Source organism: Cuculus canorus, chromosome 1 (genome assembly GCF_017976375.1).
Source record: "Cuculus canorus isolate bCucCan1 chromosome 1, bCucCan1.pri, whole genome shotgun sequence".
Lineage (NCBI taxonomy): Eukaryota > Metazoa > Chordata > Aves > Cuculiformes > Cuculidae > Cuculus > Cuculus canorus.
The window spans coordinates 133,997,744-134,015,197 of NC_071401.1; the positions used below are offsets into that span (position 1 = coordinate 133,997,744).

Below are 17,454 nucleotides of genomic sequence, written 5' to 3' on the forward strand. Positions count from 1 at the left end.
GAGTGTGTAATTCAGTTACTTTTCTCTTGTCAAAAGAAAAGGTAAACAATTTGATCAGGTCCAGTAGCAGAGTAATATATAGTGTGTGTATATATATATATATATGAAAAAAAAAGCAGCTGATGAAACCTACGGAAAGAGCTCATATGTGTCTCCCCATAACAATCTCATCACCTGTATCAGGGCCATAAACCTGAGATTACCACTTTGTTAAGTCCACACACATTACCATATAACTAGAAACCTTGATGAGAAGATGGCTGAAGCTCAGGTTTGAAAGATCTTCCCACAGACTTGTCCATTTAGGAAAAAAAGATGTAGAAAATCAAATTATATTTATTTATTTATTTGAATAAATAGTACAACTGTCCCAAACCATGCATAACACTCCTGCTGTAAATTTTAGCAAACATAGCATTGCATTGTAACTTGCTTACAGTACACAATTCTTGTTACAAGGCTGGATGCCTCCAGCATACAAGTCTAGAATTTCATATGCAAGGCTGGTTTTTAGTAGTTAGAAATCCAGAGCAAACACTGTTAAAAAAGCAGGAAAGACTCTTAAAAAATACATTAATATTGAAAGCATTGGAGTGTGGGGAAGAAATCCTGTAAGGTTTAAACTGATTTAAAAAAATCTGATATTGTTTGTTTTTCATCTTGAAAAACAGAGTGCAGCAGAGGAGTGTTTGGGCTACTGCTGCACCTAGCACATCATCAGCCAGGCACAGCTCTACAGATGAAACCTGTGAAGTACTATGAAGCAACTAGGGTCCACCAGATCAATGTAGGAATCCTTTTTTAAAACTAATTCCCACTAAAATTCATAACAGCTTAAAAGACAACAGGACTAAGCCAAAGGCTTGCAGAGCATTTCTTGGGGTGGCACAGGGCAACTTGAAGTTAATTTGAAACATAACTCATCACTGAAGAGCATCACATTTGAGTGCTACCCATTGGTTTGTACTACGTAGACCACGTCTTCACTAGCCCAGTGCAATCCATAAGTACAGGCAAGCTCTTCTTTAAACAGGAATTCAGATTTACTCTTTAGGAAAGAAAATACATAAAACTCTGTTTATAAAAGCCTAAACCCCACCCCCCACCCCGAACTATACAGCTGCCGGTAACTACAGCAGGAATGAATTTGATCCTTTATCTACATGAAATGAAGAATTAGCCTTTAAACTGCCAAGCTTATTATTCCCCATATTAGCTTCAGACATGACCACGGGTAAAAAGCATTAATCCAGCTTTTGCCTATTTGACCAGCTCCTGACTGACCTGATTGAAGCTGCGTGCTTAACAGATGACAGTGACTCTAGCAACAAAATTTCTTCTAGCAGGGAGATGAAATAAAAAACAGACATCAAAAGGTTACCTGGTCATTTCATTGCAAGACTTACTCTGTGTAAACACTGAATGGAAATAACACTGAGTAGCATGAGGGTAGCACAAAATCTGAAACTTTTGCCATTAGCTTCAGATAGTGCCTGTAATTCTCCTCAGCCTCACCTACCCAACAGAACATAAATAACCATATTTAACAGAAGAGGCTCAGTTTCTACATAAATTCCAATGCTTATTTTCTATTGCTAACACTTAAGCCTCGAAAATCATCAAATGCCAGCTGCAACCAAGGAGCATACAAAAGAAAGTCTACTGAATCAGAGTCTCCAGCCATGAGAAACGTCTCATGTTTTCCTTGCTTATTAAAGTAGTTAGTGGTATATTTCCTTTATCAAAAGAACATCTGTTGATCGTAACAACAGATCTAACAGTATCTTATGGTAAAAGTGAGAAATAGCTACACATTATCAAGTGGACAAGAGAATACACATGTATTAATTTTAGTGGGATTGTCACACAAACAGTTACAGAGAAATCACATCAATTGTCAAAAGAATGCATGAAGTACAGCATAAGGTACAATGGGAGTGTGCAGAGGGTGCATTTATTGTAATTTCTGCCTCAGGAGGTTGGAAGGATGAAGATCTCAGCAGCTTCCAGGATCACTCAACATTCTTATACTTTGTGAACAGGTTATATAGAACCCTGAGGGTAGACTTCAGATCCAAACTGACAACATCTGTGGAAGAAAAGAAGAAATCATTCATTTGCTTTTTGTTATCCTTCATTTGTCCTCAAAGGAACAAAAGTTCCCACATTTCTGAGCTGGTGAGATCAGCAACAAAAAATCCCACAGAGTTCTGATCTGCCCAGGTCAAGCTTTTTAAATGTCCAGTGTGATGCACTTATAAGCACCTTCATGATAATAAAGTCACAGCTAACTTCTTTGGGACACTGGAAAAAAGATAATTCCCTTCCTCATCTAAAACTGGTGACAGAGAAAGTCTGCTTCTGTCTGACACCCAGGATAAAGGCTTTGGGTAATACCACTGATGACTTCACTGTCCACAGAAGCAGCAAACAAGTAGCCACACAAATCATGTGAGAAACTGAACCTCACACATCCCCAACTCTACAATGATACAGTCTACGATTAAACAAAGCCTGAATTTTCTTAGCAGATGCAAAGCCTCCTGTTATCTAATATCACTTCTTACCATGCTAGACCATGGAATTGGTCTGGAACAGTTCTCAACAAAAAGCTTTTCTGCTAGCACCTCCCAACCTGTTACTATACTTAAATCCCAGGAAATACCACAGGCATGGTATCCAGACCCTATGGAGGGAGACAAAGCACAGTGAAGACTGAAGAGGTGGGAAGAAAGGTTGTATTTAATAACCAAGAAAGGAGGAGGAAGCAAAAAATACACAGTAAACAATGCATATGGAAGCAGAAATAAGGAAGAAGAGATCGTTAAAAAAAAATTCAAAGAACTAGGAATACAGCAGTTAACAGACTAAGTACAACTAATGGGAGGTCCAGAAGAAACACCTACTGCCTGTTTTGAAGAATCATTGCCAGGACCTCTCCACCCTTCCCTCCCACCCCACATTCTTACCCTCACACTTCATCTAGTATTTTAGTAAGCTCTCAAACTCTTTTTTTCTACTTTTTTTCCTGTACTATTTTACATTCTTCATTTATGATTTTGTGTTTCACATTTGGAAAATACACTTCTGCCCAAAGAAAGGAAAGATTCTAACTGCTGTGAAGTAATACACCCCCCCCCAAAAAAAGATATGTCCGACCTAGATAACTAAAATATGAAACACATTTCTAATTTTTCCAGGTATCGTAGCAAGTTGCTTACTAACATAGCATTCTCAGTAAGGTAAAAGCCACAATCAGCATTGGTTCCTCCATTCTGAGACCCAGTATCTAAAGAAGAGACAACTACCAGCAAGATTTGACCCACTGATGCTGGCAGTCACTTTTGTTTGCTAAACGATTAAACAAAACAGTGCTGGCGCTATGAAAATGCTAAAACCGCTGGCCTAAACAGTCAGCTCTGTAGTGGTCAGAGATTTGTAATGTGTATTTGCCCCATTTCTCCCAAATAGTTTTCTTTTCCCCTTGCCACCCATGTTTCAGCTTACCACTGAAAGCAGGATACGTCTTTTCCCTGACCCACTGTAACCTCCATCTCAGCTGATACAGCATGAAGCAGTGTAACCAAATCTTGCAGGGTTCAGTTCCTGCCTTTGGCTGACAATTTTTTTTTCTTCCAGAGGTGGACATTCTACCTTCATCCCTTGACAATCCACACTGATGATTAATTACCTTTACTGTTGCAAAACTTATCCTGTAATTCCAGTTTGACATTTTCCTAACTTTCAGACCTTGTAAGCCTTTGCTTCATTGAAGAGTACAATAGTGTGAGATGCATCCTTCCTGTGTGGGTGACTGCAGCGTTCATTATTGAACCTATCTAACAGGTGTTCTCAGGGAAAAATCCTCCAATTTCTTATTTTAAGATGAAGCATGCACATTCGTAATATTACCAAAACCAACTAATAAAATGTTAACTGAAAGGGGCCATAAATCATCAAAATAGTTTAAAATATTCCATTAGTTTAAAACTTTCACACTCCATAACAACCCCACTAGAGGGTAATAAATTTATCCACATACTTTTGCTGCATTAACTCAGCATCAATTTCTGCTGCTGGCTCAACCCACTGAATTGAGCTGGATGAACAGAGAAGAGGAGCTGTCCTGTACCCTCCTATTTTTATCACCTGTACAAAGGCACACTAAAATATTAAATAAGATCTCTTTCTTGCAAGCAGTGGAGAAGGCACAGGCTATAGAAATGAAAATTGTCATGTTCTGCTCTAGACATTTTACATGAAAACCCTACAACTAATTCAAGAGGTATTTACAACTCAATTCACATTCAAGCACATGGATTCACCCAACAAGTTTTCCAGCCTATTTAGGAATGAACAATAGATCAATACAGCATTAAGAGAGAATATTACACACAAAACTTTTTGCACAGCATCAGAGTCTATGACAAAATGAATTCTTGTTCTAAGAAACATGTATTACATGACTGTGCTGACTGTCAAGATCCTATAGAGAATTCGATGAATCTACAGTGACAAGCAATGCCCAAGATGTTATTGGCCTCTCCATAGGAACAGCTTTTCAAGAGCAACAGTCAGTTTTACGGGCAATTTCAGCCACACAGACACCAGATCAGCACACTCACTCCAAGAGCTGCGAACTAGAGCTGCCAGTAATGGGTACACATACAGAAGAGGAAGGTATACACACAAGAGACTGTACATCCTGCAGCAGCAAAATCAAAAAGGGATGTTCTGTGGGCTAATTTTGCTCTTTGCCTTCTATTAATAATTAAATTTTCAATTAGTAAAACACCTAAACATATTCTGCTGCTTACTAGATGTACCCACCTTGTCCAGAGCAAACAAAAGATCTGCTATAATGTTCTACCAGTCAGAATAGTGTAAGGATACAAGATAGCCTTATGAGAAGGTAACCTCCTGCTAGATCAACCAATGAAAACAAAACAAAAAGGGACAAGCTTTCAAATGGAGAAGTCTTCTTCGGGGTTTTTAACATCTTCTTCTCTAAACAGGCTTATCTAGCTTAGCTGATCTCCTACTGCAATCTCTTTAAGGTTTCCACTCAAAAAAACCACTGTTCTGGATTTATCCATTTTTATTTCCCCAGTTTCCTTGTCCTCCTCATATACCCACTGACTCAGCTCTGATATTCAGCACACTTTACTTTCCCAAGTTAGTATCTTGCTTCACTGAATTCTTCAGGAGCATTTTTCATCCCCAAATCTAAAACAACAGCACTGACAGGCTACACATACATTTAATATTGCCTTTTACTTTTTTCCCCCACTATACCCTGCCTAACTATTTGTGAATTTATTTACTCGCTATTTATCACCATTTTGTATCATTTTAGATCAAACTGAACAATTCTTGGGAGCTTTTCATTTTTCTTTGTTCTGCGGAACCTTCTAACAGCTCATTTAGCAGTCATAAAGTTTTAATTCCTCTTGTTATCCCTAGGTGCAAGCAACAATGCAGACTTCATTATTAATTAATTTCAAGTTTCAGAGGCTATAAAGGCCAAACTCACTTTTTTATATGTTTCAGTTCTGAGTCTTAAGTCTAAATAAATCAAAAACTGAAATTGTAGCCAGTTCTACTAAAAAAACCCAAAAGCCTTTCAGTTATCTGCCGGTGAAATCTAATCACAAGAGCCCAAAACAGAGCTAAATGCAAGAATTATGAGAATTAGACCATGAAAAGCTTCCTGGATGGATTGTTATTCAGAATACCAGTGAATTCATAATACAGCACTGAACAGCTCTTGGATCATTCGCTAAAGCTGGACTTGTACACCTTAGTGAATCTACTCCAGATAAGAAACACAAGTAAGGATATACTCCAGACAATGAATCCTTTGGAAAATGATCAAGGGACGTATTTACAGCTCCTCTTTGTGGATCTACTGCTACTGTCTTCAAATGGATATGCACTTGAAATGCACAAGGTATTAAGTCTTTATATACAATTTAAAGCCACACAGTGTGTCTATACCTTCAGGGCGAGCTTTTGGTTTCTTTAGTCCTCCATCTTGCATCAGCTCAAAAGCAAAGGAAACGTTGTGAACCTGAAAGAGGTAAAGTGTTTAGAAACTCAAAGTTATATAGGCTTAAGAACCTTTAAAGAAATTTTTAAAGTGCTTTATTCTTTCTATATGTGACATAGAGAATAATTCTATTTAAATCAATATTAAACATTTACATATTTATGCATGGCAGAAAGTACATATGACAGACTAAGAAATGAAATCTTGTCTCATTATAGGGCAAATATTCACTTTTTTATACAAAGAAAGTAATTTAAAATTTCCAAATTTTAAGTGTAAAAATGTGACTGAGTACCACATGAACCAGGAAACCCCATTAAGTCTCAATTTCAGTCTCTACGGCAGGTCCAGAGAGCTTCCAGTAACAACTACAACAGAGCTGCATTTTGTCGTGTTCTTCCTGCCTGCAACCAAGATCAAGATTTCCAACTATGAGGTAGAAGATCACTTGCCATCAAGGCAATAAGGAATGTAACAGAAGTGGAATAACTGAACAGGGATGCGAAAATACATATGAGTATATAAGAAAGAAGAAATAAGGGCACTACATGGAAATATTTTTAAACAGCATGTCTTTGCTGCATTATTATCAGCTGCATATAAAGCAGTATCAACAGCACATAATCAAGGAGCCAGGCTGCTTGCTGTACAACCTTGTGCTAATCTCTTAGTCTCTTGGTGCTTTGGCTTCCTCTACTTGAAAACAGAGATAAAAGTCAGTATAAGTTTCTCTAATGAAACAATTGCTTCAAAAACTGCTTAATGATGGCACTTCCTAGACAGACATTGCAGTGAACTTGTAAAACAAGCCAGGCACAACTGTACAGTAAGAGCTGCAATAACTGTATAGTAAGAACAAGCCACCAATGATCATACGTGAGCATAAAGTAAGAGGAAAGAAAATGGACAGAAGAAAAAATACAAGAAAGTGGGTATCTTCTTTTAATCTTTCCTTTGAGGAGCCAACATTACAGTTTAAAAAGATTTGAGAAGCAGCTTTCTGGCTTGCACTTACTGAAATTTAAGCAAGGTAATTTGGATAATAAAGTCTGCACATTTTTGTTACTGCAAAGGACAGGTCTGGAGATATATAGCAAGGTGGAGGGATTTAATTAAAGCTACTCATCTTGAAGATAAGGGAGTTACATACACGAAGCACCCCTGCAGCAAGGAAGAAAGGCCCCTTTCACTGGTACTTATTGCTCATGACTTTGCTAATCTCCTATTACCTGCTACAGTTCCTCCTCATTCATTGTGACAAAACCAACTACTTTCAAGAGGAAAATATTTTTTCCTTTCCAAAGAACAAGGAGTCTACTTTGATTTACATATTCTCATTCCTCAAGGCAGACCCTCCACACAAACCACAACATTACTTCAGGAATACTAGATAATCTTTATGATTTTAAACCATTAATAACAAAACCCTAACTGAACAGGTGCTGGCTACAGCTCAGCATCCTGCATTTCTACTAGGGTGAAAATTCAAGATACAAGGATAGAAAAGCAAGAGAAAGGTATAAAGGAGAGCTTGTATAAGACGTAAGAGACAACCATCTTTCCACTGCTGTATGAAGTTCCTGTGCAGTATGCAAAATTCAAAATGAACTACCATTGCTGAGGGGTGCTTGACAGGAACAATCTGGGCTGAAGCCACTATGAAGAAAACACCATTTTAAATGGCCCTTGACTTATAAATCATTTGCTCGTTTAAATTTTGTCAGTGTCTCCACTCCTGGCCTAGCCATATTCTGCTCCAGCTCAGGCAACACAATACTTGCATCCTCTCCACCGCAGAACCTGGCAGAATAAAAAGCAGAGGGCAGACATATCACTCCAGCACAACCAGGCTCAGAGTATATGGATACTAGGTACAAAATATACACAGATGTGGATGCATGTCCAGAAACGTCAGAAAAAGGCAAACTTTTGGTTATAAGAACTCTTCTTATCATCAACACTAGGAAGGACACAGGATAATGGAGCAAGTGTGGGGCTAAGAGCAAGACACTTACTTTGTCTCTTTCCATCTGTAATACCCTGATGATGATTGAGACAATCTAAGACTGCAAAGAATCCACTCTTCCTCAAAGCTCATTTTGTCTGAGACACTGTTAGGCAGCAGGTCATTCACTCCTTACCAAACAGAAAGGAACATCCAAAAAAAAGGGAAGCTAGCACATTCTCTCAAAGTCAACGTCAGCAATGTTGGCAATGATCCTGCCAGGAACTGGACACAGAATCAGATGTCTGTGCTCACAAATTGACTTCAGATGGCAATTTTTTGCATGCTCCCTCCCTGGCAGGATCAGAGCAATCATCTTGGCTTCAGATTAGCTCCAAAACATGTTACCACTCAACACGTAGTTTCTAACCCCAGATCAACCAAAGATCACGGCCCAGGAAGCACCTCTAATTCATATGTATAGAAGGTACTGTAATAGAAATTATATTCATTCACTTGGGTTATAGGAACATCAAATAAACTAAATGAACTAACAGGTAGGCAACTGATGGGATGAGGGGGCAGTTTTTACGTATGACATTCTGTGACCTAGGGAAGAAGCTCTATCTCCAAGTCAATACCAGTGCATAGGATGCAGCTAAAGCAGAGCTTCCCATTTCTCACCTTTTGTCTTCCTTACCTATTTACATAGTACATAGTAGGCAAGGCCAGGCATCAGATCTACCGTCAGGCACAATAAGGCATCCATGACAAGTTGTATCCATCAGGGGTCTGCACCGGGACCAGTACTTCATCAATGATATAGACAGTGAGATTGAGTGTACCCTCAGCAAGTTTGCAGATCACATCAAGCCAAGTGATGCAAATGTCATGCAGAAAGGATGTCATCCAGAGAGACTTGGACAAGCTGGGCAAGTGGGCCTGTGTGAATCTCATGAGGTTCAGCAAGGCCAAGTGCAAGGTCCTACACCTGGGTCAGAGTAATCCCCAGTTTCAATACAGGATGAGGGATGATGTGATTGAGAGCAGCCCTGCAGAGAAGAACTTCGGGGTGCTGATTGATGAGAAGCTCGACATGAGCCGGCAATGGCCACTTGCAGCCCAGAAGGCCAATCATATCCTGGGCTGCATCAAAAGAAGCGTGGACAGCAAGTCAAGGAAGGTTGTTCTCTCCATCTGCTCAACTCTTGCGAGATCTCACCTGGAGTATTGTGTCCAGTTCTGGAATCCTCAACATAAGAAGGATATGGAACTGTTGGAACGGGCCCAGAGGAGGGCTACAAAGATCAACAGAGGGCTGGAGCACCTCTGCTATGAGGACAGGCTGAGAGAGTTGGGGTTTTTCAGCCTGCAGAAGAGAAGGCTCAAAGGAGACCTTAGAGTGGCCTTCCAACACCTGAAGGGGTATACGAGAAAGCTGGGGAGGGACTTTTGATAAGAGCATGTAGTGACAGGACTAGAGGGAAGGGCTATAAATTGGAGGGGCGAAGATTTAGACAAGACATTAGGAAGACATTCTTCGTAATGAGAGTGGTGAGGCACTGGCACAGGTTGCCCAGTGAAGTTGTGGAATGCCTCCTCGCCTGGAAGTGTTAAGGGACAGATTGGATGGGTCCTCGAGCAGCCTGACCCAGTGGGAGGTGCCCATGGCAGTGGGGTTGGAACTGGATGATCTTTAAGGTCCTCCAACCCAAATCATTCTATTATTCTATGAGCCCTGTGCACAAAAACACTTCAGGCAGTACTACAATTTAATAAATTACTTTGATTATGGAAAGTACCATATAGTACAAAGCACTTCTTACTGATCTATTCATTCCCGATTTCATGACCTTTATGTGTTGTTTGATGCTAGTAACAGAATATCTTTCTTCTTTAACTATGGGAAATTTACCCATTTATTTCACAAGCAGCTTTTAGTAGCATTGTCAAGTGTCCAGCCAGTACACCTTTGCTACAGCTCCTGAAGAGAAAGAAATATACCAGGTTCTCATTTACTGGGCACAAAGAGAAAGGATACAATCATTGGAAAATATCATGTGGTAACAAAGAAAAGGAATATAACTTAGAGTTTCCACCCACCTTTTGATCAAAACTTTCAGGTGTTAAGTAGAAGTTGTGAAGTGGAACAAAATAGTCTTCAAGGAGACCCATGAGCAAAACCAAGTAAACACCATCTGCAAACTAAACAGAAATACCAATGACATTCCTAGATGAAAGCATCTGTTTTCAAATAAGCATTCATAAATAAGTAGAACAGAGAGTGCTTAGCCCGAATTATGTACTTTGATTTCTACCACTGTTGTTTACTAGCACAGGAGTCACCGACTGCTCCTTACAGGCACAGCAAAGAACTGACAGCAACCGTAACAAGCATTAAGGGCTTTGTTTCATCTGCTCCCTGGATTCACCTATACCCTTGCCATCACCAATGCAGCTGAGCAAGATTAATTATTCTTTTCTTAAGGGCCTGTTATATAGCTGCATTCTGGTCAGTTCTCTAAAGAAAATTAAAAAAACAAAGGATACAATGGCTTCTCTCCACATCTGGTAGCATTATTTCCCCTAGTGTCATTTCCTGAGCAAAGCAAGGAAGCACATCAGCTATTGCTATAGAATTAACCCACGCAAGATCATGTGCCAACAACTATTTAAATTACTTACACACAGTAAATAGCTCTTTTCAGGAGAAATTAAAAACAATTTGCCTGGGAGTTACCTACAATTTGCAGCCCATAGTTATGCAGAACACTTGGTCTGGATAGGCAGGACTGAAAACAAGATCTTCTTTATCTCCAGCCAGTTACTATTTACTAGGCTACTGAATACTTTGGGGTAAGGTTATAGTATGTATGTCTTTTCTTGCTCTTCCTCCTATTCATTTTATTTGCTTGAGAAGTCTTGCCAATTTCACTACAGTATTGAACAAAGCTTTTTTGATTAAAAAAACCCAAACATTCCCAGGAAACACACTTACATAATATACATCCAGCCCTATCACTACACCGGTCATTTCAACCACAATTGCTACTGAGTCATGTGTGTTGGACATTCAAATCTCTTCCCTTAATCAGAAAAACAAATTAAGTTTCCCCTGTCACAGGTCTAAATTTACGAAACAACTTTTTTTCCCCATGTCAAACTAGATTGTTTACAATTTCAGTAAATACTAAATAATATATTAAACACTTTCAGCACTACTGTTCAGTATTCCTACAAGATAGGATGGCTACTTACTGGCTAAGGAAGTTAACATTATCTCTTTCTAACAGACTACTCACTTGTGATCCTGATAGGGTGTATATGACATCCTCTAACCTTTTCAAAAATAAATTGTTGGGTACTTCTAAGGCCTGAAGCAACAATTTCTTGTGACAGATCAGATCCAGTCACCAACTTATTTCAGCAAAGCTATAAAATAGCAGTGAATGACTGGTATTAAACTAAGCCATGCTCAAACCAATTACCCATACTCCTAGTAAAAATCTCTAAAGGCTGTGCTTATTTTTTTTGCTGGGATAGCAACATAACCATCTCTCCACAGTCCAGTGAACTGTGGGAGATATATCTCTTTCTACTTAGCCAAGCCCATGCCCGAAAATTGCTTAATTTTTATCTGTAAAGTGAGAACTATCCTACTGACACTAAAATTCACACTTACTTAAGGTTTCTAAGTATATTCAGAACCCAGTTCTGCACTAGAGACAGAGAACTCCTCAGAGCAGATGGTGCTGGTTAACATTTACCTCTGTTAACTAACCTGGATGCTAGTGCCACTCAAGCCACTGCAGTACATGAGCTCCGAGTCATCAATCCACACGGCTAAGAAGCAAGCACAGCTCATGTGCTTACAAGATAGTAGGGTAAAGAGGAGGATATTAAGGCCTTTGCTGGAACAGCAAAATTGTTTCCAGTCCCACTTTGATGTGATCAAATCTAGCACTGATATCTCTATGATGAACTGCACTTTGCAGTCCACACACCTTCCAAGAGCCCCAGACAGCCAGCTGTTAAGGGCTTATACTAGCTCATCATGAATCCTCAGAGCTAGGAAAAACATGTCCCACCATCCACCCATAACTATAACAACTGCTTTGCAGTACTCCGCTTAGATCTGAGAAACAAATTGCTTTGAAATCTAGCCGTGTTCTACAGTCGTTAATATAACACTATTAAATATCCAAGAATTTCACCTTATAATACAAATAAATAGCAATAAGAAGGATGTGTAAACGTAAGTAAAGCAAGCAAGTGTCAGTGAATGTCATTGCCACTTAAAAGACAGGGCCCTAATACCATAAATTACAATACAATAAATGCCATAAACATGCCCAAAGATAAACAGTTCCATAACAAAGTTTTATGGAGTGATGGCTCAGATTTGCAATTTACACAGATTACATTAAAAAAGACAAAGTCTCTTACCTGAGTTTCTAACTCTGTTACTTCCAAATTCAGTTTATTCAAGTGTTTGTTCACAAAGGTGATCAGAGACTATAAAAGAAAACACCAGAACCAGTGATGTTAAACACTACAGTCTGTGCTTATACAAAAGGGTTAACATAATCTTTTAAGACATTTTATTAGGCTTAGTAAGTATATATATGTGCTATTGGCTTTCGCATAATTAAGTACATAAAACTGAAAAAAATCAGTCATATAGTCATTTCTGTTGCACCATATGCCAGAAGTCACCAGATGGTGCTCTTACATACACCCTAATTGTTATTTTTCCTAGTACATAATGCATATTCTAGTATCATGGGAAAAAGCTGTGATGACATTGATTCTTTCACAGGTTCTTAGTGAAAAAGAAGCAAGCAGTGGATGTGTTTACTTTCTACACTAATATCTTGGAAAAGATCCACTGCCTGGAAGCAAGGCATCAGCATCACTGAGCTAAGACTCCCAAGAGAAGATGTCAGTAATACAGTACTCAGCACACGCCTAGGTTCCTGGAGTCATGTGCATATCAATTAGCAAACCACAGTCACGATGTAGCCCAAGTCTGGCATCTCTATTCCTGCAGGAAGCAGGCATTCAAGATCCTGCTACTATTGGGCAGATATAGGCTAATGTATTTAAGCATAGAGATCTGCCAGCCTGTTTACAACACTTCCAAAAGAGCTGAGCGTTAACGCTTCCATTGCATAGATAGAGTTAACTTAATTTTCTGTCAACTTTAAAACAATCTTCTAGAAGACATTTCAGACTGGAAAGATAAAATCTTCCAGAAACTTCAAAGCATTATTTCAAATGCTTACATCCTTTGCTTCATATGAAGCAAAGGGACAAATTAGACGCTGTTCTTTGCATACTACTGTTATAATATATAGCTTTACACCCATGTTGGAACTAGCTGATGGTAAAACATGGAGTCTCTTCATTATCTAACACGAGCTGGCAGAGATCAACAGCTACTTTTACCCCTCTGCTCTGATCAGCACAAAGAGCCATGTCAAGAACATGTTTAGATAGGCGTGCTTCGCAATGATGCTCAGCCATGGAGGAGAGCAGAGGACCATGTGAATTAGCATTAAGCAGAAGAGCCCTGGGACAAAAGCAACTCTTCTGAAAATGTTTTATATTTAGCAAACTTATTTATGGGTGAATCCCATTTCAGGGTACTGTGGAAAATAATCTTCCAATAGTGGAAGATCATCCTTAGTACAAGTATGAGCTGAAAATGAATCAGTGAGTGCTTCTTGGGGAAGCTGAAGCTGAAGACACGTGCAGGGCTCTGCTTGACATTCAGCCTACAATGGTAGTGACTACTGTCAACCACTCAGCGTACAGCCCAGTGCCTTCTCACAATAGAACAGCATTGGGATTTAAAAGTGTGCACAATTGTCCACTCAGAATGATCTGTACAACTGCAAATACTTTGCAGAGTATTTTTCTCTATCTGGCATCATTTTGATTGAATCCAGCAGTGCTATGTAGACAAACCTTGGTCAATAAATGAGAGTAATGAGGCAAGGCTGACCAAAGGCAATGAATCACTTGACTTTGAAACAGTGATCTTTGGGGGATATACAGCTTTTTCACTATTTTAGGATCCTCTTATGCTGTTTTCCAGATCTTTCTGGAAGAAGATTTATGTTTCAAAAGCGTAAGAATAAAAGCAATATAGAAAATAAAACTTGAATTTTATTTTTTACCTTTTTGACTACGCTGAGTTTGTCTGGTGCATGATCAAAAAGTGTGTCAAAGGCATCACGTTCTGGTTTTAGGGGGAAAAAAAAAGTACCTATCAATACACCTACAACAGCCAAATATGGGAAGCAGATTATGTGTCCCAAGCTTAAAGGTCTTTCTCAGAAAGCCATATAACAGAGATTCAGGCTAAAAGTCATCACCCTATTTCAGTATCTAAATGCCAGTGCAAACTCACCTGGGAATCTTCGAGATAACTGAAAATAAACATATCATTGACTTATTTGCCTCTTCTGCCATTCATAATTGGAACACAAAATACGTAAATGGAAGAAAAATCAAAACAAAACAGATTTCAGCTATGCCCCAAACCTAACTTAAATCATGAGCCACTGAAGCATCACCTGGTTTGGTGCACTACAGCCACAGTAATAGCTATGGTTGCATCCACTGCTCAATGCAAAATTAGATATTCATTTGGTTAATTTAAAATTACTGGTAGTACCCTGACTTCAGTAAAGCTAAAAACTGAACACAAGTGAAATGTCATTCAGCAGTGCATGAAAAGCAAAGCTTACATACGGTATGAAGATTTAAATTATGTTTAGGCTTTCAAAGCATTGTATAACAAAATCTAATCCAATCTAAAATCTTCTAAACTGACTATATTGGTGCAAGATTTCACACTATGTCAAATTTGGGCTGACTGAAGTTTTCTAAACACTGATTTTTTTGGATGACAACTATCACTATCAGATAAAACAAGAAAAAATTAGACATTTAACCAATTGTAATTGCACTTTTAAAAATGTATAAAAAATGCTGGAAATGCTTGCAGGTTTTAAACTGTTAAAATTTTCAACATAGCTTTTAACAGTTTTTCCAAGTTCAAATCATTTTTATTTACAGAACACATTTTAACAGTTTTCCATTGTTAAATAAACAAATATATTTATTATTCAAATTCCTTTGGTATCTGAAGATATGTTATTTAGCCCCTATAGACCCCTGACACTACTTACTTTCCAAGTATCTCATTAATTATTAATGTAGATACTCTGCAAGAGGGGAAAATGGTAGTGTTCACATTTTATAACTGGGGTAAAGAAAAACTAAATTACTTGTTCATCACATACAGTCCTTTACAAAAGCTCACAACTCTTCAGTGACAACTGACTTAATGCCACCAACAATACTAAATGCAAAAGAAGACTCTCAGCAGCAACACCAAAAAAATTGGTTTTAGTTTAGATGACCAGATCTACAGTTGGTAGGTCTGAATTCTAAAACTTAGTGAACATGGAGGACATGAGATGCTCCATGTACAGGAATTAAAGAGGACCGACTGGTCATTAAAAGTGGATAGACCAACAGGGCTATCTTAGATCTTATACCATACACCTTTCCTTCAGTAATTTTCATGTGTTTATTTATATTTAAACTAAATGGTCACAGCATGAAGATGGTGTAATTTTCATTGCCGGGAGGAGCAAAGATTTTTTACTTGAAAGCCACTAACAAGAGTACTAGGAAATATTGCCCTGTGCAGCATTTTCACTATTCATTACTTACAAATGAAAATAGAGACCAGTCTAAGGAGTATAAGCAGTATACTGGATTATCTGGTTCTACCCATTATGCTCCATATCTGTGTGGAGAAACAAAACCTGCCCCCACAATACATTCCAACCCTGCAGAATTGCCCAATCCATTGTCTTGATCTGCTGAAGGAAAACAGACAAGACTTCCATGCCTGACATAAATAAAAAAAATCCAGAGTTAACTTTGTTACTTACCAAATCTTCCCATCATCATCCTGCAAGTCAGAGCATTCAAAAATATTGGGTTACTTCATGAATAATCACTTTGAAAATACAAGACCATAGGTTTTAACTGACCCTTTCCTGCAAGATGCTGTGGGCTAACAACTCCTACCAAATCAGGAGGCTGAGCATGTCACAGACCAGAATCAATGTGCTGCAGGAATGTGACTCTAGCAGACCACAAGTGATGTCAGGGAGATACATTTGAAATTAATTGAAATGCATAGCTATGTTCTATACACAATCATAATTTGTTATGCATAACTTCTTATGATGAAGACTGAATGTCCTTCTGAGGTACAGGTTCCACAAATACAGTCATCAGACGCTACACCACACAGCTCAGAAGGAGCAAGGTTATCTATCTCACTTTAATCTGATTTCTCTGAAGAGAGAAAGCATACATCATATCTGGATATTATGTAAATGAAACTGCCAAATCTGAATTATAATCACAGCCAGTGACATCACTAGACACCTGGAGACATTTATCAGCTGAGAATCAGATCCTGATTTGCAAAGAGGCATTTGAAAGTATTCAATGAATGTTGGATTCTGCTGATCACTGCAGTTTCCATAGCTAAATTATGTCTGGGTATGCAACATATTAAACAGTAAACCTCTTACTATTGTGTAATATTAAATAACCTAATAAATAATAAAACACAAACATACATGCAAATCTGTAAACATCTTTCCCGCTAAAAAATGTCTAAACCCCACTCTGCAGACTACATCTTAAAAACCACTTCTCAAGGAGAGGACAAGTTAACTACATTGTTCAAGAGTTGAGGGGAGGAATTTTGGCTCAAAATCCTAAGACAGAGCTCTGATGCTACAAAAAACACTGAGATCTTCAGTGTCCACACAGGAATGTTATGATCTCATTTTTTAATGTTTCCATTTGAAAGATATTCCCCACTGAGCTAGCTACATGGTACTTCATTTATCTCCAAAGTCATAGAAACCTGAGCCAAGTCTATAGGGAGCCAATATGCTGATAAACTGGAGGAGGGCTTGTGTAAGCCCCTCTTGAAAGAGTTCCCTTCAGGCCACGTGAAGGAAAATCTCAGCTTTTATTTGCAGCCAAAGTGCTGCCTAGCCTTCTCCTTATAAAAAGGACTGTAAAAACATATAACAAACTAATCCATTGCAAAAACTGGAGAGGGGAGAGGTTTATTTATTTTATTTTATTTATTTTTGCTGAGCTCTAGTCCTGAGGTACTATTGAATGGAGAGAGATCCTCTCTCCTTATGATTTTAACAGGGTACAACTTCAGTTTTGAGAGGTATTTCAAAGAACTGCTTTTTCTCAAACTAATTCTTCCCCAAAACATCTACAGTGGCCCTTCACTTGAGAGAGGCAACAGCACTGGGCAGGAATTAGTTATACATGGCTACCTCCAGAAGGCAGAATAAAAAAAAAAGGCCCACAAAGGTCACTTTCAATAAACTATTTA

General features: G+C 38.5%; 1 protein-coding gene across 4 annotated transcripts in view; it reads right to left on the minus strand.

Annotated features, from left to right (window-relative positions):
* Positions 1-330: 330 nt before the first annotated feature.
* Positions 331-17,454, minus strand: part of LOC104067348 (beta-parvin) — a 53,241-nt gene continuing 36,117 nt past the window's right edge. For all 4 annotated transcript variants that reach the window (XM_054086951.1, XM_054086966.1, XM_009570083.2 and 1 more), the window contains exons 8-13: positions 15,968-15,987; positions 14,177-14,238; positions 12,441-12,509; positions 10,098-10,199; positions 5,998-6,070; positions 331-2,089 (exon numbers count right to left, since the gene is read on the minus strand). In XM_054086951.1, the coding sequence (XP_053942926.1) occupies positions 2,013-2,089; positions 5,998-6,070; positions 10,098-10,199; positions 12,441-12,509; positions 14,177-14,238; positions 15,968-15,987 (403 nt within the window). In that variant the 3' untranslated portion in view covers positions 331-2,012. The remainder of the gene's footprint in view (positions 2,090-5,997; positions 6,071-10,097; positions 10,200-12,440; positions 12,510-14,176; positions 14,239-15,967; positions 15,988-17,454) is intronic.